At 54.8% G+C, this 22,733-nt stretch overlaps 9 protein-coding genes across 9 annotated transcripts; 4 read left to right on the forward strand and 5 right to left on the reverse strand.

Moving 5' to 3' along the window:
• Positions 1-1,688: 1,688 nt before the first annotated feature.
• On the forward strand, positions 1,689-2,003 carry P170DRAFT_434751 (uncharacterized protein; the record flags this gene model as incomplete). Its single annotated transcript, XM_024848787.1, has 1 exon — positions 1,689-2,003. A coding segment is annotated over one exon (315 nt), but the record flags the coding sequence as incomplete, so codon positions are not given.
• Positions 2,004-3,162: 1,159 nt separating this feature from the next.
• Positions 3,163-6,828, reverse strand: P170DRAFT_350204 (forkhead domain protein; the record flags this gene model as incomplete). The annotated part of the gene is made up of 2 exons (XM_024843785.1): positions 3,163-3,546; positions 3,736-6,828. The coding sequence occupies 2 exons, from the start codon at positions 6,826-6,828 to the stop codon at positions 3,163-3,165; spliced, it is 3,477 nt and encodes a 1,158-aa protein (XP_024708328.1).
• A 634-nt stretch (positions 6,829-7,462) lies between these two features.
• Positions 7,463-8,638, forward strand: P170DRAFT_403778 (uncharacterized protein). Its single transcript, XM_024846493.1, has 2 exons — positions 7,463-8,131; positions 8,228-8,638. The coding sequence occupies exons 1-2, from the start codon at positions 7,612-7,614 to the stop codon at positions 8,512-8,514; spliced, it is 807 nt and encodes a 268-aa protein (XP_024708329.1). The 5' UTR covers positions 7,463-7,611; the 3' UTR covers positions 8,515-8,638.
• Positions 8,639-8,932: 294 nt separating this feature from the next.
• Positions 8,933-10,762, reverse strand: P170DRAFT_121419 (cyclic nucleotide-binding domain-containing protein). Its single transcript, XM_024842362.1, has one exon. The coding sequence runs from the start codon at positions 10,435-10,437 to the stop codon at positions 9,166-9,168; it is 1,272 nt and encodes a 423-aa protein (XP_024708330.1). The 5' UTR covers positions 10,438-10,762; the 3' UTR covers positions 8,933-9,165.
• A 1,293-nt stretch (positions 10,763-12,055) lies between these two features.
• On the forward strand, positions 12,056-15,093 carry P170DRAFT_507746 (carbohydrate-binding module family 48 protein; the record flags this gene model as incomplete). The annotated part of the gene is made up of 3 exons (XM_024854508.1): positions 12,056-12,150; positions 13,115-13,250; positions 13,536-15,093. The coding sequence occupies 3 exons, from the start codon at positions 12,056-12,058 to the stop codon at positions 14,859-14,861; spliced, it is 1,557 nt and encodes a 518-aa protein (XP_024708331.1). The 3' UTR covers positions 14,862-15,093.
• A 72-nt stretch (positions 15,094-15,165) lies between these two features.
• P170DRAFT_434756 (uncharacterized protein) lies at positions 15,166-15,748 on the reverse strand. The gene is made up of 4 exons (XM_024848788.1): positions 15,624-15,748; positions 15,488-15,513; positions 15,339-15,397; positions 15,166-15,261 (listed from the first exon to the last, which is right to left on the reverse strand). The coding sequence occupies exons 1-4, from the start codon at positions 15,718-15,720 to the stop codon at positions 15,204-15,206; spliced, it is 240 nt and encodes a 79-aa protein (XP_024708332.1). The 5' UTR covers positions 15,721-15,748; the 3' UTR covers positions 15,166-15,203.
• Positions 15,749-15,964: 216 nt separating this feature from the next.
• On the reverse strand, positions 15,965-18,734 carry P170DRAFT_434757 (cytochrome P450). The gene is made up of 10 exons (XM_024848789.1): positions 18,258-18,734; positions 18,161-18,199; positions 18,006-18,095; positions 17,869-17,952; positions 17,709-17,820; positions 17,524-17,648; positions 17,344-17,474; positions 17,162-17,285; positions 16,988-17,109; positions 15,965-16,921 (listed from the first exon to the last, which is right to left on the reverse strand). Exons 1-10 carry the CDS (start codon positions 18,342-18,344, stop codon positions 16,363-16,365), a joined length of 1,473 nt encoding a protein of 490 aa, XP_024708333.1. The 5' UTR covers positions 18,345-18,734; the 3' UTR covers positions 15,965-16,362.
• Positions 18,735-18,919: 185 nt separating this feature from the next.
• On the forward strand, positions 18,920-19,998 carry P170DRAFT_462830 (uncharacterized protein). The gene is made up of 4 exons (XM_024852120.1): positions 18,920-19,265; positions 19,332-19,625; positions 19,681-19,779; positions 19,851-19,998. Coding segments are annotated over exons 2-4 (309 nt in total). The 5' UTR covers positions 18,920-19,265; positions 19,332-19,416; the 3' UTR covers positions 19,852-19,998.
• Positions 19,999-20,071: 73 nt separating this feature from the next.
• P170DRAFT_472912 (phospholipase, PLC-D) lies at positions 20,072-21,809 on the reverse strand (the record flags this gene model as incomplete). The annotated part of the gene is made up of 7 exons (XM_024852994.1): positions 20,072-20,384; positions 20,470-20,619; positions 20,668-20,876; positions 20,922-20,960; positions 21,017-21,193; positions 21,244-21,657; positions 21,711-21,809. 7 exons carry the CDS (start codon positions 21,807-21,809, stop codon positions 20,072-20,074), a joined length of 1,401 nt encoding a protein of 466 aa, XP_024708335.1.
• Between the last annotated feature and the right edge of the window lie 924 nt (positions 21,810-22,733).

A 22,733-nucleotide genomic window follows, 5' to 3' on the forward strand; every position in this document is an offset into this window, starting at 1 on the left:
GAAAAAAGGAGGGTCTAGCAGCAATCGGGCCTAGTGCCGGTGCGAGACTTGCCGCAGCAGCCGTCCATGCAATTCAATTCTAAGAATAACCTGCGGACAGAGGAAGAGAGGATTCTGGAGATCACCACGAAGTCCTTATTGTTCAGGGGATGGATTCCCCTTTCGCCGTTCAAATCAGACGCCGTCACACGGACCAGTCCGTCCCATACGGAGCGGTGGTCAGTTGGCCAGAAGAGACTTCACCCGAGAAGCATAACTCCGTACGAATAATGGGGTGGGACGGGGACGTGCATTCGTCCGTTCCAACTTCCATCTCTCCTGTAATCAAAACGTGTCTGGGTGGTACGAAGCTAGTGGCCGTCTCTTTCGGGCAAAGGCGGTAGGCAGATGCAGTCGATGAATTCGCATCGATCTGGTCGTCCATCTGCAGGACGCAACCACTGGTTAATGAAAGGATGCTTGGGATTCCTTCCCCTTCCAACCCTTCCGCCTAGGAGGATGATCCGGTGGCGGGCAGAAGAAACATCATACGTCGGCCCGGTAGTCATGACCGCATCTTGCCCCCAGAAGCAGCAGGCAAGTGTGTCAGTGGTGGCAAGTCGCAGCCTCATTTTGAACTCCAACCCGGCAAGGTTTTGCAGTTCTGCCTGGATTACTCATCTCTTGGCCAGGAACTGAAGTCTTAGAAAAGGGATTGGCTATGTCATCTTACTCCGACTCGGACTTGACTCTCAGGTCGTCCTCGACTCGACGCGGCAAGGGAGACGGTGCAGTGCGGCTGAGTCAACCACAATAAATAACACAATAAATCCCCAGGCCGTTGCTGCGCCGACGTCAGAGCTGGGAATGTCCCGAGTCCAGCGTAGAACCAGGAGGAAGGACAAGGGCGAAAAGCCCCTCTCTTCTTTTTCCAGAGCATCTGACTCACGGCCTGCGTCATAAAGCACCCAATCAGAACGAGGTCGGACATAGCAGGCGATCTTCATTCTTCTAGAATTCCGTCCTACACACGGGCGGGCCATCCGTCGTGGCGAGAGGGCCGCGTGCCTTGGGAGGAGGTCACCACGTCTGCGATATCATTTTATTATTATTAACTATACGCTGGACGGAGTACAACCTCTGGCCATCCGGTCCACCTGGCCGTGGCCGTGGCCGTGGTGGTGGGCGTGGCCGTGTCCAGGTCCATGCATATCATCGCCGGCGTATCATCTGCTCTGCCCTGTTTCTGGTTGCTCCGTTGATGTCGATTAGCATCGGGTGGTATGATAATAAGGGATATTATATATCAGAGTAAGAACTACGGAGCCTGTTCTCCGCTCCTGCGCTCTCCCAGATCATCGATATCAACAGAGTCCTTCGTCGAACCCGATGTCATGTCACTGTCATCTGTCAATCTGTAGAGTATATGTAAATGCAAAACCCAGCACATACATCCACCACACCACCACTCTCCTCCCATCTAACCAGTAACCAGTAACCAGTCAAACGCAACAATCCCGTCACCTGTCAACTCAACTGGAAAACACAAAGGACCGCCCGACGTATCTCCTATCGGTCCTGCGCGCACCCCAAAACAGCAATACAGCTGCCAGCCAGTGAGGTCTGATGGAGATAAAAAAAAAAACCAAAACCCTTACTTTGCCGGACAGACAGTCAGGAAAATTCCCGCACCCTTCCAGAGGAACAGACTCCTCCGTATGCGTACTTCCGTGATAATCAACCTCCCTCTTGAATCTGCACACCACCCCGATCCAGGAAAGTGGGGGGTTCGTCTAGTACGAAATGGATGGCTGCCCGATCACCAGCAGCACCTATCACAAAGCACAAAAAGAAAAACAAAACAAATGACCCTCCGCCTCCGTAGAAACCAGAAACCAGAAACCACTCCTAAACCCAACCCCAACTCCAATAAAAAAAACCCCCTCCCTCCCTCCCTACCAGACAGCCAGACAGAAGATAGACGGAGGATGTCCGCTCTCTCCTCTCTCTCCCCGCTTCGGTAGAACACCCTGACCTGACCTGGCCTGACCTGAACAAGAACTGCACTGCAGAAGTAAGACCAAGACCAGACCCCTTGATTCCCTCCCCTCAATCGGGTCATTCAGGAACGGAAACGCAACCAGCGCGTGGGAAATGGAATCGAACCGAACCGAACCTAGCCCATCCCATCCTAATTAAACATGACCTAAACCATGAGGGGTAGGACTCCGTGCTCTGTACGGCGTACTGCGTACCTCACTGCTGCAGCCGGACGGACGGAGGAAGAACAGACTACAGAATGAGTGATATTCAGGATAGAGGATGGCATCATAGGACCTGACCCGGCCTATCCTGATCTGGAGAGGGACAGGAAGGACGTAGATGGTCACTCGGTTACCTGCGGTGAGGGAGGGGTGGCACGGCATGGAGTTTATTTCTTGAATTCTTTAATTTCTGAATTCTTTAATGCCATCGATTATTGACGAGGAGAATTCTCCCGGTCTTCGTGAAATGACCTGATGCTCGACAACCCCGCGGACTAGGAAAGAACCCGGCGCTGCAGTGGGGGAGAGCGGCACCGCCCATGCATCTTCCTTTTCTAGATTCAACTTTTTTTCCATTGTCTCTATGCAACTGTAAACGCCTAGCTTTTGTTTTGTTTTACCTATACCGGCCACAAAATAACGCAAGTATAACGAAAGAAATAAAAAAAGAAAAGCAGATAGATCAAGAATAGCAAAAACCACGGGACAATGTTCTATCTGGCAGCTCCCCAAATAGTGCCCTGCCGGATAGGATGCATGCATGCAGGTGTATGTGTGCGAAACGATGAAAGGGAGACAGAGCATGAAAGCTCAGAACGTAGTGGATATCATCGAAATAAAAGAGAACGAAAACGAAAAAGAACAAGCCAAACAGTTCAAAATCAAGGGGAAGGGAAGTAAAAAAAGAAAGAAAAAAGTCCAACAATCCAATGTCAATCCCCCTTGGATCGCTTTTTTCGTTTCTTTTCTTGTCCAAAGGACTTATGTTGTTTCCCTTTCCCGGCTCCGATATACGTCCATCAAACACCGGTCCAGTCACCAATTGTAGACGTTCATAAGCATAAAACAAAAAAGGAAATCTCGTAATTCGTGGAAGCCAGTTTTCTATACATCCGTCGGTCCATCACCGGAATCTGATCTATTGATCCTTCAAGCTGCCGATCAGATTGCGCAACGCGTCAAGGATGACTGCTTCATCTTTCGGTTCACCCCCGGGGAATGAACTCTCCGTTGCCTCGCCCAGCACGCGAGCCCGCGAACTCTTCAGTACCTCCCGGATATAGTTCTTGTCCTCGTAGTCCTCCATCAGAACCGCCTCGAAATCGTCAATGGCCTTGTTGGCCCGCTCATTGAACGATAACGCTTCGGAGTGATCCATGGGTCCTCCCGGCCCGGCGTCGCTGGGTGCAACGTTGGGGTTGGGTGGATGCTGGGGAGGCGGCCCAGAAGCAGGGGCGAGGTTCTGCTGTGGTTGAGGAGGGAAGCTTGACATCGGCGGAGGATGTTGCGGTGGATAAGGGGACTGATGAGGAGGCGGGGGTGGCTGGTGATGTTGCTGCTGGTGCGGTTGGTGCTGCTGATGGTGCTGTTGCTGTGGTAGCGGCGGCGGCGGTTGATGATGATGAGAGTACTGATGTTGTGGCTGCTGCGGTTGCGGTTGCGGTGGTTGTTGCTGGTGTGTAGGCTGTTGAGCCGGTGGTGGAGGCGGCACCGGCTGATGCTGCTGCGGTTGCGGCTGCGACTGTGGCTGCGGTGGAATGGCCTGCGATTGAGATGGCGGCTGTGTTTGCTGCGATTGCTGGAATTGGACGAGTTGTGGCGGAGGGTCGGAAGCATAAGGGGAGGTGTAGGTGGACGGAGTGGTTTGAGCAAAAGCAGGCGGAAGGTTGTTTCGGAGCGGGGTGGGGATAGGGAACGGAGTGGAGGCGGAAGCCTGCGGTGGAAGGGGAAAAGGACTCGGTTGCTGCGAAGGAGGAGCAGGAGCAGGAGCAGAGACAGGAGCAGGAGGCGGCGGCGGTGGTGGTGGTGCGGCCGCTGGAGCAGGTGGTGGTGCCGGCGATGGCGCAGTGTACGGATTGGATGGCGGCATGGTCGGGAATTGGAAGTGCGCGCTGGCCATGCCCGTTTGTCCGTTGGGCTGACTGGCATACGGCGAAGTCATCGGAGGCATATACTGCGGAGTGGTAGCCGGCATCGATGGAGGCTGCGACACCGGCGGAGGAGACGGACGCCTCTTCTTCTCTTTCTCGACCGAGGCGCCCGGTCGCAATTGCCAGGACCATCCTTTGCCATCTCGTTCGGCGTGCATGAAGAGATGGCTGTTGCCGTTGAGATTGTGCCGTACACTCGACGTCCAACCTTCGGTCTCGCACTTGAAGCGGAAATACGGGTACTTGAGCTTCAGGGCGCGGTAGATCTGCTTGAGGGTCATGGGTGTACCGGCCTCGGTGAGAGCATCGAAGATAAGAACCGCATAATTGTATGGCGGCTTTGCGAGATCCTCCGGCGTGTAGGCCGATTCGGGTGGATAGTTGGGAGATGGCGACCGAGACGGCTTGCGCTTCTTGACGGGAGGAGCCTTGATGAAGTCCTCGGGCCGTTGCTCCATGGGGAATTGGCCTCCTTCCGTGGATGGCAGGGGGAAGTCCATCGACGTGCCGTCGGGCTTCTTCCTCTTCGTGTACTTGCGCTTCTCCGGCTTCGACCCGGGCGACTCGGCCCCAACGGACTCCTTGGGGGTGGTAGACGGGGCACCCATGACGGGAGCCTTGCCAGCTTTCGGTCGATTGGGCGGAGGAGTCACGCCGCCGTTGGCCTCGCGTTTCGCAGCCATCTTTTGCTCTCGAGCCAATTCGGCACGCTCGCGTTTCGACATGATCCCATCCTTTGGAGGTCGTCCGGGGCCACGACGCCGGATCGGCTGCTGGCCATCCCCTGAGCCTTCAATGGACGGGACGGGTCGTGTGGAATCGGAATCCTTGGTCTTCAACACGAGCTTCGTAGGTCGCGTACCGTCCTTGTTCTCCGAGCCTTCCAGGCCAGGTTTGTCGTCGACGAAGTCATTCTCGCCGGCCACGACGGACATCTGCGCGTTTTCATCGTCGGCGAACGGCTCTTCGGCAACCTCTGCGCCCGTCTCGCCAATGGGAACGTCTGGCAACAAGAAGCGGATGCGCACGCCGCCGATTTGGATATAATCACCACTGTGTAGAGGTCGAAGTTGACCCGGCGATAGCCAATCGGCCCCGATAAAGGCACCGTTCCTCCCCATCACTTCCATCTCGAAGAAATTCCCCTCGAAATTGTACGCGATCTTGACATGTTTCCGCGAGATCCCTCGATGTCCGGCGGCCGTTCCATCGACCGTCGCTGGGGGGTGAATGGGGATAGTCGGACAAGCATCGGGAGAAGGGAGTAGAGCGAGGGTATCGACCGGTTTCGCGTCCCCATTACCGTCGTTTAGCGATTGCATGGCCAGAGCATTGTAGTCGGTGGTGGACTGCAGCTGGGCCGGGGTCGCATGCAGCGGCGCGCCCGACTCGGCATGAGACGAATTGGACGACCGGCGACTCACCCGCGGCAGATGCGGCGGAACGTCAGGGTCGAAGCCGAGGATTCCACCACGATCGCTGACCACGCTCCCTAGGATTCCGCTGCCTTCGTGTTTTACTCGGACGGGAGTATGCGACGTATTGCCACCGCTCGAACTTTTCGCGCGAGACGTCCTCACGGCCTGACGAGCCTGCAATTCCCGTTCATGAGCAGCCCGGGCCGCTCGAACGTCTCGACCCAGGATGAACGAGTATGTGTTACAGTAGAAATGGCCGTCGTCGAATTCCAGTTTCGCAAAAGCCTGAATCCGGGGTTCCGACCCGGACATCGAGCCGGCTCCATCCTGATGCAGAGTGGCCCCCGAGTACCCCAGGGCGGAGAGGTCGGCACTCTGGGACAGGTAGGCGGCCGTCAGCATCTCATTCTGGTGCAATGCCTCGTAGGGGGTCTTCGGAGCGCCGGTGATATCGAAGGGCGTAAACAGGTCGGGGTGGTCGAGACCGGACTTGGACAGCAGCAGAGGATCCGTCAGGCCCTCGATGGGATCGGCGGACTTGGCGGGCAGGGCATCGTCGAGGTCGGGGTTCGAAAAGGCCATGGCAGAGGCCTCGTCCGAAATTTTCTCCTCCGGCTGGAACGGCGGCAGCAGACCCCCGAGGGAGACGGGATTCTGATCCTGGGCCTCGGAAGAGTCGACGGCGGCCAGGGACTCTGCCGGAGGATCTGCGGACCAATCGTGGCCATTCATGCCATCGTCCGGCCCGGGGGGTGGTGGTGGTGGTGGGGGATGATGTTGTGGTTGGGGGAGATCGGGGAGGTGGTGAGGAGGAGAGTGGTGGTAGGCGGTTTCTGGGTCCGCCGGCGGCGGCACGGGTTGATCTGGACCACCAGCGTCGGACGGCGCAGAGGATTGGTTGCCGAGGAGTTGGGCTAGCAGGGCACTGGCGGCGGACTGACGACGAACATTGGGATTGGCATCGGGCAGGGCGTCGGAGGCAGACAGATTGGAGTCCTCAGGCTCCGATTTGACGGGCATCGTGGCGGGCAGGGGGGAGGAGAAGGAGGCGCCATGGACATTGGCAGGGGAGGCAGAATCGTGCAGAGCGCGGATTGCGGAGTCGCTGGGCGGGGAGGGAGGCGGATGGTCAGGATGCTGCGATGGACCGTAGTCGTAGACGGACGACATGCTGGGACCAGCATCAGGAGGCCGATGGCCCACCGCTGGCGCTGTCATGGTCTGCGACGATGACATGACCGGCGGTTGGTGATGCTGGGGGGGACAAAGGAATGCAGAGACGAGGAGGAGCGAGAGAGAAGTACGGCTGGGCGGTGAAGTGAGGCCATGGGAAAGAACGCCTGCGATTTGACGGGAGAAAAGAGGAGCCGGTTTTTTTTTTTTTTTTTTTTTTTTTTTTCGTCTTTAATGCTGGTCGATCTTGCTCGGCCGCAGTCCGGAATGTCTCAGTCGTCGGAATGGTGGACTACGTTGTACGGACTATGGATGCTGAACCCCCTCGACATTCAGGTGGAAGTAGATCCGGTCGAATCTCTGACTAGCATCGATGCAAGTCATCAGGATGGTTTTTGAATCTGAAGTACCTGACGGTGTTGTCGCCTGACTGCCTGACGCCTGAGTCATCGCCGTAGGTCACGTGCTTGTAACACCGGGACGGGAAAATTACACAAAATACAGCAGAGGACCATGAAAAAGCCAGCCAAAGAAGCAGAAAGAGGGCGATCTGAGGGGCTGCGAGCAAAACACGGTCCATAAGATCTCTTGGCTGGCAACAAAGAGCTCAGACGTCAGCATGGTGGATAACACATCTGCCAGGCACTTTGCATTCTGTATGCTGTACCTAGATATTCTGTACCTCCCTTACGCCTTACCTCGCCCAATCTCTGCCTCAGGCCAACCTGTAGACATCCATCGACATCCTCCCCTCTACTCTTCTCTGTCCGAGAGTCTGTACTTCCTCCCACCTAAACACCTCCCTCCCTCCCTCCACAGGACCCTCCACCGGAATCATAAAGAAAAATGCCCCCAAAATCCAAATCCAAACCCCCCAACAAAAAAGACCTCCCCTCCAAACCTCCCCCCCAATCGCAATCCCAATCCCCAAAACCCAACTGGCCGCCTCTGCGCCCTCTAGTCCCCCCCTCAGATCTCTCCCTGACCCCCCTCCTCCGCGATCAAATCTACCTGATCCCGAACTTCTTCCCCGCCTCGCTATGCAAAACCTACGTGTCATTCCTGGCCTCGCTGCCGATGCTCACGACGCCCAAGAAGCCCAAGAAGGACGAAGCGGTGCGCGTGAATGATCGGTTCCAGGTGCAGGACGAGACCTTTGCCGAGATGGTGTGGCGGGATACGGCGCTGCGGGAGTTGGTGGTGGAGAGGGCGGGGGAGGAGGACGAGGACGAGGACGAGGAGGACGACGATGGGAACGAGAAGGCCAGGAGAAGTCCGCAGGAGATCTGGGGTGGGAAGCCGCTGGGGTTGAATGCCAATATCCGCATCTATCGGTACTCGAAGGGGCAGTTTTTTGGCGCGCATTGTAAGAGTTCTCCTCCCCTAATCATGGGCGTGCATGGGTACATGCGATGACCCGATCCCCGATCTCTAAGTTGTATATGATTAACGTTCTCATCAGATGATGACTTCAACAATGTCACGTTCTCGTCGCCGTCGTGTCCGGCCCAACCGGCCCGCACGACCTGGACGCTCCTGATCTACTTGACCAACTGCACGGGGGGAGAGACCGTCTTCTACCCCGAGGCCACCAAGGAGAATCGCAATCCGAGTCCCGTGTCTGTGGCGCCGCAGACGGGCATGGCGCTGCTTCACCGACACGGTGACAGTTGCATGCTGCACGAAGGGAAGGAGGTTCTGGCTGGAGAGAAGTGGGTGCTGCGCAGCGATTTGGTGGTGGAACGGTGATGACGACCGTTAAGCCTCGGTCTACTTCATAAGGGGGCTATGCGTGTAATGAACCTCTTGTTATATTGATGAAAGCATAATCCTATGGCACAAGAAGGATAAAAGCTGGTCACAAAACTGTTCTGGCAGCGTTGTACATACAAACAAGCAAAGAAAAGAAAACAAAGAAGAAAACGACCATTCATGACTAGTTATATACCGAACCCGGAAATCAGATCAATGATGAATTGGAGGGGAGAGAGTGAGGGATGAAGGCGAAGGTTTGGACTGTGGCGACTGATGGTCAGTGGACAGCCGTGGGCAATCAATCATTGAACAGGGTAAATTCAAATTGACAAGATTATTTCCGCGAGGCAAGTCGTAGGATAAACCTGGCCAGGGATCAACCGGCGATTCTTCATATCTTAAAGAGAAACAAGAAAAACAAGAAAATAACCACATGCTCCCTTCACCAATTCCTCTGGGCTCCTTAAGTAGCATAGAAAAAAAAGTACAAGCACAAAACATAAAAGGCAATTGCAAAGTCACCGAGGGATAGATAGATATTGGTAAATGACAAACATACACACCGTCTGCTCGTAGCATAATATTTTTTTTCTCTTCTTTTTCAAATTGATTTTCTTTGTTCTTTTTTCGCCCAATCCATTAATTTCACGCGGCCGAGGATGTGGGCCTTGAGTCGTAATCGGTTCTTCTCATGATCTGTTCCACCGGACCAAGTAGACGTTTGAATCCGTCGCGGCCCAGTTTGGCCACCTTGACATCTGTCGTAGCGATGATACTGGCGGCTCGAGGCTTGTCGTCAAGCAAAGCCAGCTCTCCGAAGTAGTCGCCTCGCCGGTACGATTTGACCGGACCCTCGATGCCGGCCTTGAAAGCATCCGCTTCGCCAGACTCGAGAAGATAGAACGCGTCACCCGGATCGCCCTCCGTGATGATGGTCGAGCCGCTGGGGAATTTGATCGCATCCAAAGCGTCGGCAATCTTCGCCCGTTCATAGGGCTTCAGACTCGATAGCAGCGGAACCTCCTCAAGGAAGGCCTCGTACATGCGACGGCGCTGGAAAGCCGAGTCCATCAGAATCCGCCGGAAGGTAATGCGGTCGAGGGCCCACAAGGTACTCTTGGGCTCAATGGACACGATCGTCGCCGCGCGAGGGGCGTTATACATGAGGGCCAGCTCTCCAAACGAGCCTCCGGGACCAATCGAGCCCACTTTACTGCCCATGCCATCCACACCCGGTTGCACCGAGCCCGACGGATGGATGTGGACATCAAAGTTGCCGTTTTCAACGATGTAGAAATAGTCACCGGCGTCGCCCTGCGAGATCACCTTGATGTCCTTGGCGGGGATGGGCTTTTCCACCAGGGCGTCCAGCACCGTCTTGAACTGATCATCGTCCAGATGCGAAAAGAGGAAGTTGTTGCTGACCGCGACCTTCAGGCGAGACAGCTGCTCCTCGGATTTGTGGTGGTAGGGAGGCACCCAGCTATCGGAGCCGGCAGACGTCGGGTTCAAGGACTCGGCAGAGACCGACGTGCGACGGCCCAGCGCGTAGTTATTCGGGAAACCCTGGTTCAAGCCTCCGGTCGGTCGGTCTCCCTCGGGGAGATCGTTGTAATCCTGATCCTCGTCCCCGTCTCCAGCGGGGCCTCCAAAGGGACTTCTAGTGAACCGGATCCCGCCAGCCGGGGCACCACCGCCCCCGCTTCCAGTGGCTTCGCCAAAGACGCTGCCGCCAAAGAGGTCGTTGGCGGAAGAGGCAGAAGCGGGGTTGGCGTTTGCGGATCGAAAGGTCGAGTCGGTTGGTGACGTCACCTCATATTCATCCTCCTCGGAGATCTTCTGAAAGGCGGCGGACATGTCGTCTTTGGTGCCGACGCGGAGCCGGGTGTTGGTCGCGGGGAACGAACTTTCAGCCATGCTGTCTGTCGTAGGGCCGGAGAGAACAGCACTCCGGCCTCGGGGAAGCGGGGAAGACGCGAGGTTGTTGGAGCGTTGCAGGGGAGGCTGGTGGAGGGGCAGAGCGGGAGGGGACTGGGAGAGCGGGTTAGAACGAGGGACGGGCAGACAATGGGAGAAGAAGCGATGATCCCTGAGGGGAAGAGGAGGAGGGAAGAAATACACGAGAGCACGAGGCAGGCAGGAGGGAAGCGGACATTTGAGTGCGACGGAGTTGCAGATCAAGAAAAGAGCAGGAAGGGAGAGACGCAGGAAGAGGGGCGGGTAGGGAAACCGACGGGCGGCGTTTATTGGGGGGGACGGCGGTCTCCGCTAACGAGTGGAGAAGAACCGGCCTGGAAAACACGACGAGGGTCAAGGGTGATTGATGAGTGATGATGATGGATGAAGAATGGATGCGAAGGTGGATAAAAGGGTCTTCTTTCTTTGCTCTCGTGCTGCCCCTTTTTTAAATTAAATTCTTCTTGGATTGATGGGGGTTGCCAGAGACCGAGTGGGAACGCGCAATAGCTTCAGCCGGGGCCAAGCTTTGGAGGGGTAACAGCACAGAACTAGGGCGGCACAACTTACGAATGACCAGTCGCCTGACAGGATTCTGGCGATGAGACGAAATGTCCGACACACTTAAGACAGGAAACGAGACCAACAAAGCGAGACAGAGAGGGTCAGGCGAAAGGGGAAGAGTGAGGCTGTCACAGACGAAGACAGACGAAAGACCGAGACGGAGAGAAGAGAAAGTCTATGGGCGGAGGACGAAGAAGGCGAAGACGACGACGACGACGAAGAAGAAGAAGAAGAAAAAGATGAAAAAGAAGAAGAAATGAAGAGAGAAGAAATCGACTCGCTTGGTCCGGAGGGACAGAAAAGGCGGGGAGCAGGAAGTGACGGAAAGCTTGTGGCCAGAGCTTCTGGAGAGAATGACTTCTTCTTACTCTTAGTCTTAGTCCGACCCAACTAACGCCTTGGGACTGCTGGGTTCTTTCCACCACCCTTGCAGACAGACTGGCACCCTTCACATACCCTTCTTCCTATTTCCTACAGCAGATGCACGGATCGACGTCACTGGCGTCCCCGCTAACCAACGCACTACTTCAATAGCTACTCAACTGGTGTCAATAGTCGAAGCCCTCAATCCGTGGCCTCCGTTCCAGATCGTAAGATTCAGTCCAGGAGCGTTCGCTACCGTTTCTAGGGCCGACAAATGGAGCCGGGTGGACTCTGACGAGGCGTCGGGAACGGATGATGTGTGGAAGCTTCCATCTGTCTAGCGGTCTTCCAGGTGTTTTCTAGAAGCTCGCGAGGATCATAAAGGGGCTGCTGGGACCAGAGTAAGACCATCGGGCCCGGACGTTGCGCCACCCTGAACGAGACCCAAATGACACTAGGACTTTCTAGATTCCCATCCATCCGTTAATTAATTTCGGCGATGGTCCATGGAGGCTTTCTTCTCGCGTAATCCAGGGGCAATCGTCCGAATGGTGAGGGCATCAGACAACGATCGGGGAGCGGTGGCAAATACGGCTGAGGTCATGATGCTCGGACTGACGTAGTCGACTGCGACACCCTCCCAGGAGCAACCATGGACGCCTCATGGATAGAGTTGACGGTGCGATCGCCGTTTTCAACCAGCTCTGGACTCAAGCTGGACTCTTTGGGTCGCTGGCTGCTGGCCGGGTCCGTGCCGTAGCCGCCCGTTGATTCAGACCGCAGGGCGCCTTAGTGTAGAGTGTAGACCCGAGACTTCGGAGTAAATAAGAGACTCCGGACATGGAGATGTACACCGGGGAGTGTTATACTCCAGTAGTCTCGCCCGGACTACAGCCCTCGCCTCGTATTGCGTCGGCATTGGCGTCACTGCAGGTACCGCCAGCGACCTCTCAAAGAAAAGCATCACGTCCCGGTGATGAAACGCCTGCGAAGCCAGTCCATCATTGGACTAGCCCCTGATGAGTTGTACAAGATAGTTCGCTGGCAGCGTCTAGATTCCTGCCGGCGGTCTCAGCTCAGCGCCTTTGCCGGCCAGGATTTGCATCGATAACGCTTTCGGTCGGAATGCCGCCATGGGGAATGTGCTGGGGATCGATTTATTCTCCGGTGGCAGGAAGAAGAAAATCGAACCTACCCCTCCTCTTTTCTTGTGGTCGTTTTTCTCCGTCTCTGGCGTGTCTGTCAAAGAAGCCGACCGGAAGACCGCAGAGAAGAAAGAGAAACGAAGGAGGCCGCCACAACCCCCGCTTTGCTGCCAACACTAACAGCGCAACCCTGACGCTTCACCTCCCAGCCTCTCGTTCTTCTCAAGGACGGACTTCCGCCTGGATTTCCGAAAGAAAGGAAGGGAGAAAAAAGGGCGTTCTTCTCTACACATCACCCCATCTTCCCATTCCTCACACTCCTGTCCAACATAGCGATGGGGAGTTACACGTTTCGCTGGTAAGTTCAGGCTACCAGAATCCCATCCCTCGCTGCATCGGATCTCCAATCAGAGCATTCGCTCTCCTTCCTATCCGGACCTCAATGCCATTGTATCCGCCGTCTTCCGTTCCTTGCGAACGAGCCCAGATCGGACGAGGCCAGACCATTACCCTCCGCCTATCTGCTTAATTTGATCGCTGACTGATGCGACATGGGTCGCAATTAGGCCTCACAATGCGACCGAGGTCTACGTGACGGGGACCTTCGATGACTGGGGGAAGACGATCCGGCTGGACAAGAAAGGCGACGTTTTCGAGAAGGAGGTGCAATTGTCGCCGACGGAGGAGAAGCTGCACTACAAGGTAAGGGCACGAAGCACGTTTACGACATGGCCGGACGATCTGACAAGCATCGACGGCTCTCGCACTGCCTCTTTCTTTTTCTTGAGAAAGAAAACGGGAAACCAGCCGTCAATGACGCGGATCGCTGAGAGGGCCTCCGCTGACGTCATGCCATCGGCCGTCTCTTCCCTTCCCTTCCCTTCCCTCGTCCCCCCCACTCTTGCGTTCCCTTTATAAGTCGTCACGTCAGCGTTGGTCTGGAAAGTCTGTTCACTAACTCTCTTGTCTGTCTCTACTTGTTTTCAGTTTGTTGTGGACGGCACTTGGACTACCGATACAACTGCCCCCGAGGAAGACGACGGTAGTAACAATATCAACAACGTCCTCTATCCCGATCAGATCCACGAAGAATCCAAACCAATCCTCCAGAACGGTGCTGCAGCCATGTCCGGAGTGACGCCTGACTCCACCACCGCTGCCCTGGCAGGTGGAGTGCCCAAAGATTCCGGCAAGAACGCCGTTGGCAATGCCGCCATCTCGTCGGCGGCTCCAGGGTCGACCACTGCCGACCTGGCCAAGAACGCTCCCTTCGAACAAAGAGCCAACGTGCCGGGCACTTTCCCTGCGACCCCCGGCCTCGACAACGTTTCTGTCAACCCTATCCCCGCCTCGAGCGGCACGGGCAACCCCATCTCGTTGAAACCCGGCGAGAAGGTCCCGGATCCCAGCACGTTCAACTCCAACACGATCCAGTCCACTGCCCGGACGGATCAGGCGGGGTACGAGCAAGATGCCAGCCATTCCTTGACGGGTGGTCAGGCCAGGGGAACTGGCGAGACCACGGCGGCCGCCGCTCCTCCGACATCGAAAAACCTTATTCCCGAGTCGAGCCTCCCCATGGGCGAAGGCAGTCAGGGCGCCTCCGATCCCGTCACGATCCAGTCGGCAGCTCCTACGTCTACTACTGCCGGTCTCGCTGCCGGTGTGCCTCTCGAGTCTCAGAGGAATCAGGCCAACGGCGGAGTGGGATCGCCTGTGAGCGAGGTGCCCGACGTGGTGAAAAGCTCCCTCTCCGAAGCTCACCAGTCTCCCGAGGCTGCCACCAGCAAGCCGGCCGTCGACGAGAAGAAAGACTTGGAGAGTGAGCTGCAGAAGAAGGTTCCCCTCGAGGAGTCGAGCGGAGCTCCCGCGCCCACTGTCACTGCCGCGACGTCGGACAAGGCTCCCGGAGCCACGGCGGACCAGGCGCACAGAGCTTCGGCGGCTACAGAGCAACCCCCCGCGGCTACGGGGCCGCCAGTCGACACGACTCAGCTGTCTCCTCGCGCCACCACCCCGACGACCGAAGAGCCCACGGTGACCACGGGGCCCGAGGAAACGGCCATTCCCAAGGAGCAGGGACCGGGTGCACAGGAACAGAACAAGGATTTGCCCGCCACCCCAGCCGACCAAGCCAAGGGCGACGCCAAAGACACCGCAGCCGCCGCCAACAACAAGACCACCGAGAATGCTTCCAAGGGGACCGAGAACGGCTCCAAGGACGCCGACAAGAACGGTACCGGCAAGGAAGAAAAGAAGAAGCGGAATCGCGCGAGTGGATTTTTCCACAAGCTCAAGGAGAAGTTGAAATAGATTGTTCATGAGCCGTCGATGAAGTGATGTGCACATTGAGGCCGAGACTGAATAATTCGCGAGGGGTGGAACGCTTGTTTTCTGTCGCGTCTGGCTGATCTGGATACCTTTTTGTTTTGATTCTGTTTCTGTCTGCTGTTCTCGCGTTGTGGGTTTTCACTATACCTTTTCTGTTCCTGTCATATTCCTTTGCCTGGTTAGAGCAATGGTTTAATATGCTAGTTAATCCTAGTCTGTGTGATCATTCGACCAATAATTCTTGATCAGGTTATATAATATTTAGTAGTAGTCGTAGGTATCTATCGCCATCTTCCCATCCATATACATACAAAGAACCAAATCTCATATAGGAATACAATTCGCCACTTTCTGGTTTAATTTGACCGGATACCCAAGACAGCTGATACATCAGTCCATATTAGCGTCATTTTCAAGAAGATAAAGCAGCATAGATCCAATAACAGGGGTGGGACATACTCCTTCCCTTTCTGCGTCAAACAACACCCGCAGAATATCGACGCAGGATAGCAGATTACCTGTAAATAGATTCTCATGAGAATTATCGCACATATTTCCCCGTCGATCGACGGGAGCGAATAGAATGGGAGGAAGAAAGAAAGACATACCGCAGCCACGACCGTCACGCAGAATCCTATACAGATCCGATCCGATCCGATCAACCATTAGCCATACACAATTCCTCGAAAATCCTTACTATCAACATCAAGAACAGGAAAAAAAGAAAAGAAGAGAGAGCCCTACCGAGCGTCGGACCGACGACTTTACACCGACACGGGTTCTGGTCTGTGCCGCATTGGAAGCAGAGCGGGAAGATGGGTAAAAAGGGGACGTCGCACATTTTCCCGGGTTCTATAATTGGATTCTCTTCGAGGGCGCTGAAGTCCGGTTGGGTGGTTTGCTTTGCTTTAAAAGAGAACGAGACTGGATTGCAGGTGAACTGGCTTGCCTATGATTCATGATGACGACAGGTGCGGTGCGGGTTGTTGCGGTGTCGATGGATGCAATGCATGTAACCTTCCTTACTTTAATGCGAGTAGATTTACTTATGGATTTGTTTGAGATGCATAAGAGATGGGAAATTCTGTCAATTTAGATAGATCCTTTTTCCAAACAACTGTCTCCCCTCGACCGACCTTACCAGCTAGCTACCCTCGAAACCAGATTAGAATTAAAGAACCAGGTCAAACTAAACCAGATATAATAATTCATTCACCACTACAGATGCAGCCCATCAATCAGTCAAGTCTCTTCCTCATCACGATCCTCCCCCTTGGCGGCGTCCCCACGATATTCAATTTCTCCGCCAACTCAAACTCCCCATCGACCAGTTCTAGCTCGGCCTGCGCAAGAAGAGTCAGGATGACGAGTTTGATTTCTGGGTATAGCCCAGTTAGTGAGACCGCTCTGTAGCAGGTTATACCCACCATCAGACCCATTGCCCATGGCAGAAAGGGAATGGAACTCAAACCAAAAGCGAAGATCAACAAGTTGAAGAAAAAGAAAGGAACTCACCGGAAACAGCCAAAAACCGCCCCGGACAAGCCCACCGACCCAGACCAAACGACAAATGGCCTGGCCCGGTAGTCGTCGCCAGCTTGCGGCTTTGGACCCAGCGCATACCGTCAAAGGTATGCGGGTTGGTGGCGTGCTCGGAGGATCGGTTGGAGGTGTAGACCATGGGGTGGAGGAGGCAGCCTATTTGATTACTCTTGTATTTAGCGGGTCGACCATGCAGCGATCCGCGACGGGATAGAATATGGATAGCAGGCTTCCTACCCCTCGGGATAAAATACCCCCCGAGTTCCATGTCGGAGCGCGGGCTGCGCGCGGTGGTGATGGCTTCGCCTTTCATGCGAAGGACCTCGCGGGTGAAGGACTCGGCGTGGGTGGCGTCGCGGAGGGACTCGCTGGTTAGTAGCAGGGATGTAGATGTCGAGTCTGGGCTGGGTGTCGTGGAACGAGAGAGATCGGTGAGGATGAGCTCCTGGCATTCGGGGTGCCGGGCGAGTTCGAAGACGACGTAGGTCATTATGACTACTCTAGATATATCAGGAGTGGTTAGCTGACTGTGGAATGAAGAAGCGGGAGGGAAGGTGTGTACTGACGTTTGATGCACCGATGCAAATATGAACGCCAGGGATAGGACGACGGCCCAGAGCTTGGATGAGATGGAGAGGTGGCCGGGTCTGGTGGCTAGTTTGCGAGCAAGAATCACGAGGACGGTGGACTGAGGGAGTCAGATGAGGCGGATTGCATCAGTCATAGATGGCTGGGCTCACGTCTGCTTCGTCTGTACCTTTGCCGCCTTCAGGACTCTTGGATAACTCCGAAAGCGCAGTCCAGACTGTCCAACCTATGTGTCTGCCGAACCGCCAGATCAGATGGAAGAGAATGAGCTCGACCCTATCCAACCGGGAGACTTGTTAAGCCAGCATTATAAATGCATGTTAGAGACACTCACCAACTACAGATAGAATACAGAGTCGGAAACCTCTTCCCCCAGCTCGACTGATTCTGGAACATGCCCGTCGCCTTGGCCACGCCCTCGGCAATATCGATGATGAGGTCGGGGTTGCAAGCCTGGGCGATCTCCTATTAGCCAGTTAGCGAGTCGGTGAATTTCTGATAGGTCCGGTCGTACATTTCCAAATATGATGATGGCAATAGCCTCGGCGACTGTCTTCTGGAGATACGGAAGCGGATCGAAGGGCTGATCTCCGTGGATCCGGATCAATTCTGCGGCGTTGCGTTGGAAGACGGGGGATACTGGTCGTGGTTAGTATGGGTTGCACTCACTTAAGCCCTATAATGGCTGTATTCACTTACTTTTCGGAATGATCGTTTTCAAACGTTTGACTGCGACTTCGGTGACGATGGCATCGACGTCGGAATAGAATGTGCCGCCGTGGAGGGCGTAGACAATGCTCAGTTTGAGGGCCTCCAATTCCGTCAGTTTGGTCGATCGAGACAAGTAGAACGGCAATACCTGGGCAAGACCCAATTCAAAGCTGAACGTAGCATCCTCCGTCAAGACTCGTTCGGTCAGCTCCTTCGAGACCATGTACTGGATCTGAGCGCTTATGAGCAAGACACCAGTTAGATCGTCAATGGAGAACAGCTCACGCGTCCATTACCACGATACCGAAACACATGTCCATAATGTCGGAATCCATACTCGAAGCATTCATGGGGATTCCGGAAGATCTCGTCTCTCTGCCGTCAATCGATTAGACGATGTCCGACAACCCTGATGACCGAGGGAGAAGGGGACTGCATACACTAAAGGGGATGATTGGGGGATCAGGGTATTTGGCAGTCTATACGAAGTACGAAGGAGTTAGTCATGTCTTGACTTTGGGTTTCCAGTAGACAGACCGAGGACTTGGGCTTGTTCATCTGCCAGACTGAACCCAGCACCAGAAGAACACCAGCCCCGAAGACCGCTCCCAGCATCGAGTCCATTTCGAACATCTCTCATGCGTTTGGCCAGCGCAGTCCTCGAGGTTCCCGGTCCTGCCATTCTTAAATATCATGCCAGGCCATCCATGAACGCGAAGACGTGGCATGGTTTCGTGCAACGGTTCATCCTGGACGGTTCTGTCTTCCCTGTCCCTGCTGTGATATCTAAACCACACCGCCATATGCTCGTCATCATCGAGGAAGACAGAAGGGAAAATCATTCGTGGATCTGGTGAGACAAAGACATGGTTGGAATAGGGTTGTGGCTTCGTCGAACTATGGTTGGAACAGAAAATTGTTCATGAATCTTATTCTTCCTTCGTGATCTATCTTCTGACGTCGACATGAGCATATACCTCGGAGATTCAGGACCAGTCGTCTAGACTAACTCACTGTCATCCGTTTATTAATCATCTCCAGAGTCAAGATTGTTTGTTCCTACATCCGGAGTCACACATCGCCCCGTCTAGTGCTGACGGCACCGCCCCTTCAACGCTGCATCAGTCCAATGGGAAGTGGCTTGGTCCTGCAGGTTTATCCTCCCGAAACCAGCCCGTCTGATCTCATAAGAATGCACAAGAAGAATGCTAATAATAAATGCAATGCACTCCAGTAAACCCCCTACCAAAACGCCCAAGAACCGCAGGCACCAACATTTCGGCCCGCAATCCTTGGCGATGCGATGAACCAAAAACCGGATGACCACTTGGGGCCCTTTTCTCCTCCCCTCCTGTCGCCGATTTAATTGCCCCTTTTCCCATCTTCCTGCGCTCTTCTTTCCCAGTGAATCCTGTGTTCCTGACACCTCTCTTTTCGACGTGAACAACTCTCAGAGGTAGGCCATCCCTTTCCCCAACGCGAACGACACACGAACCGGTTCTTGTCGGGTCTGATCGCGATCGGCTCCGCTTGTCAGCCCTACACGCGAGTCACCGTTATAACAACCCAGAGTATAGCACTAGCGACTAACAAATGATCCTTTTGATTTAGTCTGAAGAACTCCATTCCAGATCGGACCTCCTCGAATTTTACCAACACCCAACCCACGAACCGAAACGATCCTCATCAAACCACCATGGGCGCCCGCATCATCCCCCTCGTCATCCTCCTCGTCGTGGTCTCCGTCCTGGCCGTGATCGGCTACATTGCGTGGAGCATCGCGCAGGAAGTCACGCGCACGACGCGGTCGAAGATGGAGAAGAAGAACGTCGTCTGGACGCGCGACGGCATGAAGGTCGGCGTGAAGGAGCTGAAGGACGAGGAGTATAAGGATCGGAGTCAGAGGTTTGTGGAGTGGCGATCTCTTCTTTTTTCGGGATTCGGGCTAATCGCAGGACAGCGTGCTGGTCAATATGTGGAATCACACGTCGTTTCCGGCGTACAAGAGTCGGTTGTGGAATATGACCGGGTCGGCGGATGAGGCGGAGAAGCGGAAGTGGTGAGTTCTTCTATCTCTCTCTGTGGCTGTGGGTGTGTGTTTGGTCGTGTGCTGATGTGTTATCCTCGCAGAGTCATGGGCTCGAGTCCGATTCCTTCCCTGCGACTACACTACCGAGTCCAGGTGATACCGGTGCTATCCAGTTGACGTGATTCTGACTGACGATGTCATTTGATTCGATGTTAATGATACCTCAAATGATTTATTTCTTTTTCGTATATCTTCTATCTGCCATCCCGCGTCTATCTGTAGATCTATAATCTATACCGTACCAGCCATAAACACTATCCAATCACAGATTCGCGTAATAACTCTCGTCCTGATTCAACAGATAGAACGGCTCCGGCTTCGGCTCCCAGCTTCCCCCGTACCACACCGGCGTCGTCAGGCTCTTCGGTGTATCGCTGCGTTTCTTGCTCGAGAATACATGCTCGAACGTCTTGGCCCACTGCACGCGATTGTTCAGCCCCTCCAGGCCCCAGAGCTCCTGCAGGAAGTGCAGGATGGAGCTGTGCGTGTAGGCCGAGTCCTCGGCGTACATGGTGCCTTGGTCGTGGATGAGCGTGTTGGGCTCGATGTAGGGGGAGATTAGGAAGGCAGGGACGCTGGTTTTGTTAGTTTGCGCTGACTAGCTCTGATTTGCTTTCGGTTCTTAAGAGACCAGATAGGAAAGGAAAGGAAAGGACTCACCGGACACCAAGACGAGTGAAATCATAACTGATGTAGTGGCCCTCCGACTCCCCTTCGAACATGATCTGATCGTCAGGTCGAGGGACGTTCGCCGGCGGCGGAACATGGTCTGCGAAGCCGCCGTGTTCGTCAAAGTTGATGATGATCAAGCTACTTGATCAGTGCTTGTTTCCTCCACAAGGGTGATGCCTGACTTACACATTATCCCAGTACTTGGACTTCCGCACCGCGTCGTAGACGTGCTTGATTAGCTGCTCCCCTGCCGCCATGTTGCTCTTCGGGTGCATGGAGTCAATGGTGCAGCATTCTGGGTTGATGTAGGAGAAGGTGGGCAGGGTTCCCTCTTCTAAGTCCTGGTAGAAGTCACTGGCGTGGGCGAGGCGGTCCACGGCGTTGTCTTGAACCCACTGTATCCGATTAGCGGTATTCAGCTTATAAGAGGAGCTGCTGACCTTGTACATCCATCCGTCGACGATGTCTGTTTCATAGTACTGAGGCAATGTGAGTATCCAGGTACAAGTACGCCCGAGAGTAAGAATCTTCTTACGTTCTTCCAGCTAATCCCCCTATTGCTCAATGACTCAAAGATCGAAGTTGCGCACGTCGTCCCAGTGACATTGTTATAGAACCCGGCGGCTTGGTTATTATTATCCAGGTGCCCACAGGTCGAACCCGAGGTCGCAAACTGTCGATTTGGGTTCGTAGGCCCGGGGTGCTCCGCGAACTGGTCCCGTCAGCCAATTGTCAGTCGGATGCCATCCAGCTGAACCTTACGTAGGAATCCCAGAAGGCGAAATTCTTCGCAAGCTCCGCCAGCGTCTCCGACTTCTTCTCATTGTACGCCTTGATGACGAACGAGGCCTCCCCGGGCGTGGCGCTATACTTCTCCGACTGTCGCTCAATGAACCCTGCCATGTTGGGGACGTCGTCGTTCGTGACATCCCACTTCCGATAGATCTGGTAGGTGACGCCGGCGAATTCGTGGTCCGGGTCGGCGAGCGGCACCTCGGTCTCGAAGGGCCCGGCGCAGATGTCAAGGGGCTCGTCCCATACCGTCCAGTTGGGGTTGGTGTATTCGTTGCAGTAGGTGACGTTGCGCAGGTTGTCGATATCCGGGTGGAAGTCCCAGTATCCGGCGATGTTGTCGAAGGAGTGGTTCTCCATCATGAGGTAGACGACGTGCTTGATCTGATTTGGTCAATGGTTTTTACGTCGGGGTGCTGGCCAGAGAGTGTACCGACATTGGATCGGAGATTTTTCCAGACTTCATCTTGCTGTTTGTGAGGGAGTGCTGAGGCGGACGCGACCAGCGCGGATAATAGAATGGCATTCGATTTCATGATGATGTCCCAGTCGTCTTAGCTTTTTACGATCTCCTTGACTTGCCCTCGTCGACAGGGCCATATTTATTTCCATTCCACCCCTCCGTGATCGTGATCGATCGGTATCTCGTCGCGTCTCCGATGACATTCCAGCGAGATCCACTCCGCCAAGAAATGTGAAGGGCAGGGATCGAGATATCGTCGAATCTGCGGATGATAGACAAGACCAATGATGCTCATCGCGCGTGGGTTGAATACCAGCCTCGTGAGACACCATTGCAGGGCGGACTCGGAGTACTCCGGGGTCGTGTGAGGAATCCCTACTGATCGGTTCAATGGACATGGTAGGAGTGGTGATAGGAGACCTCCGAGCGATTCAGCTGCATCGAATATCGGATGCCATAGATGGAGCCGAAGCCCTATCAAGCAGATAGCAGAAGAATCATTGTAACCGAGAGAATCATCGGCAGAGACTGAAGAATCGGTCAAGCCACCGGCAGATCCCATCTCTCCCCTTTGCCGCTCCTGCTCCAAGACCACAAACAGAAATGTACTGCAGGAATGCAAGGGCGCAGTCCAATCACACTGGAAATGTGCAGCAGCGGGTCCCCCCAACCCCTCTCTCGGCCAGCCAGATCATCCGGGTATAATCTGGGTGAGTCTGATTGGAGTCCGGAGACATGCCAGCACCCACGCCTCGTCCCAGACGGGCCTAGCGTCCTGGTCCGAGCTGCCCAAGCTTTCAGGGACTCCACCCGGAGTGGGTCTTTATTCCCGAGTCGTGACCAATCACAGGCCCACGTGCCGGTACCTTCCCCTCCTCCGCAGCAGATGACCGCCAGCCCCTCCGGCACGTTGCTGGTCATTTTGCCTCCATAGGCCACCTGATAAGGCGCACGCGATGGTCCTGTGGTGCGTCTCGACGATCTGATTGACTCTTGA

This window comes from Aspergillus steynii (assembly GCF_002849105.1).
Source record: "Aspergillus steynii IBT 23096 chromosome Unknown P170scaffold_2, whole genome shotgun sequence".
Classification (NCBI taxonomy): Eukaryota; Fungi; Ascomycota; class Eurotiomycetes; order Eurotiales; family Aspergillaceae; genus Aspergillus; species Aspergillus steynii.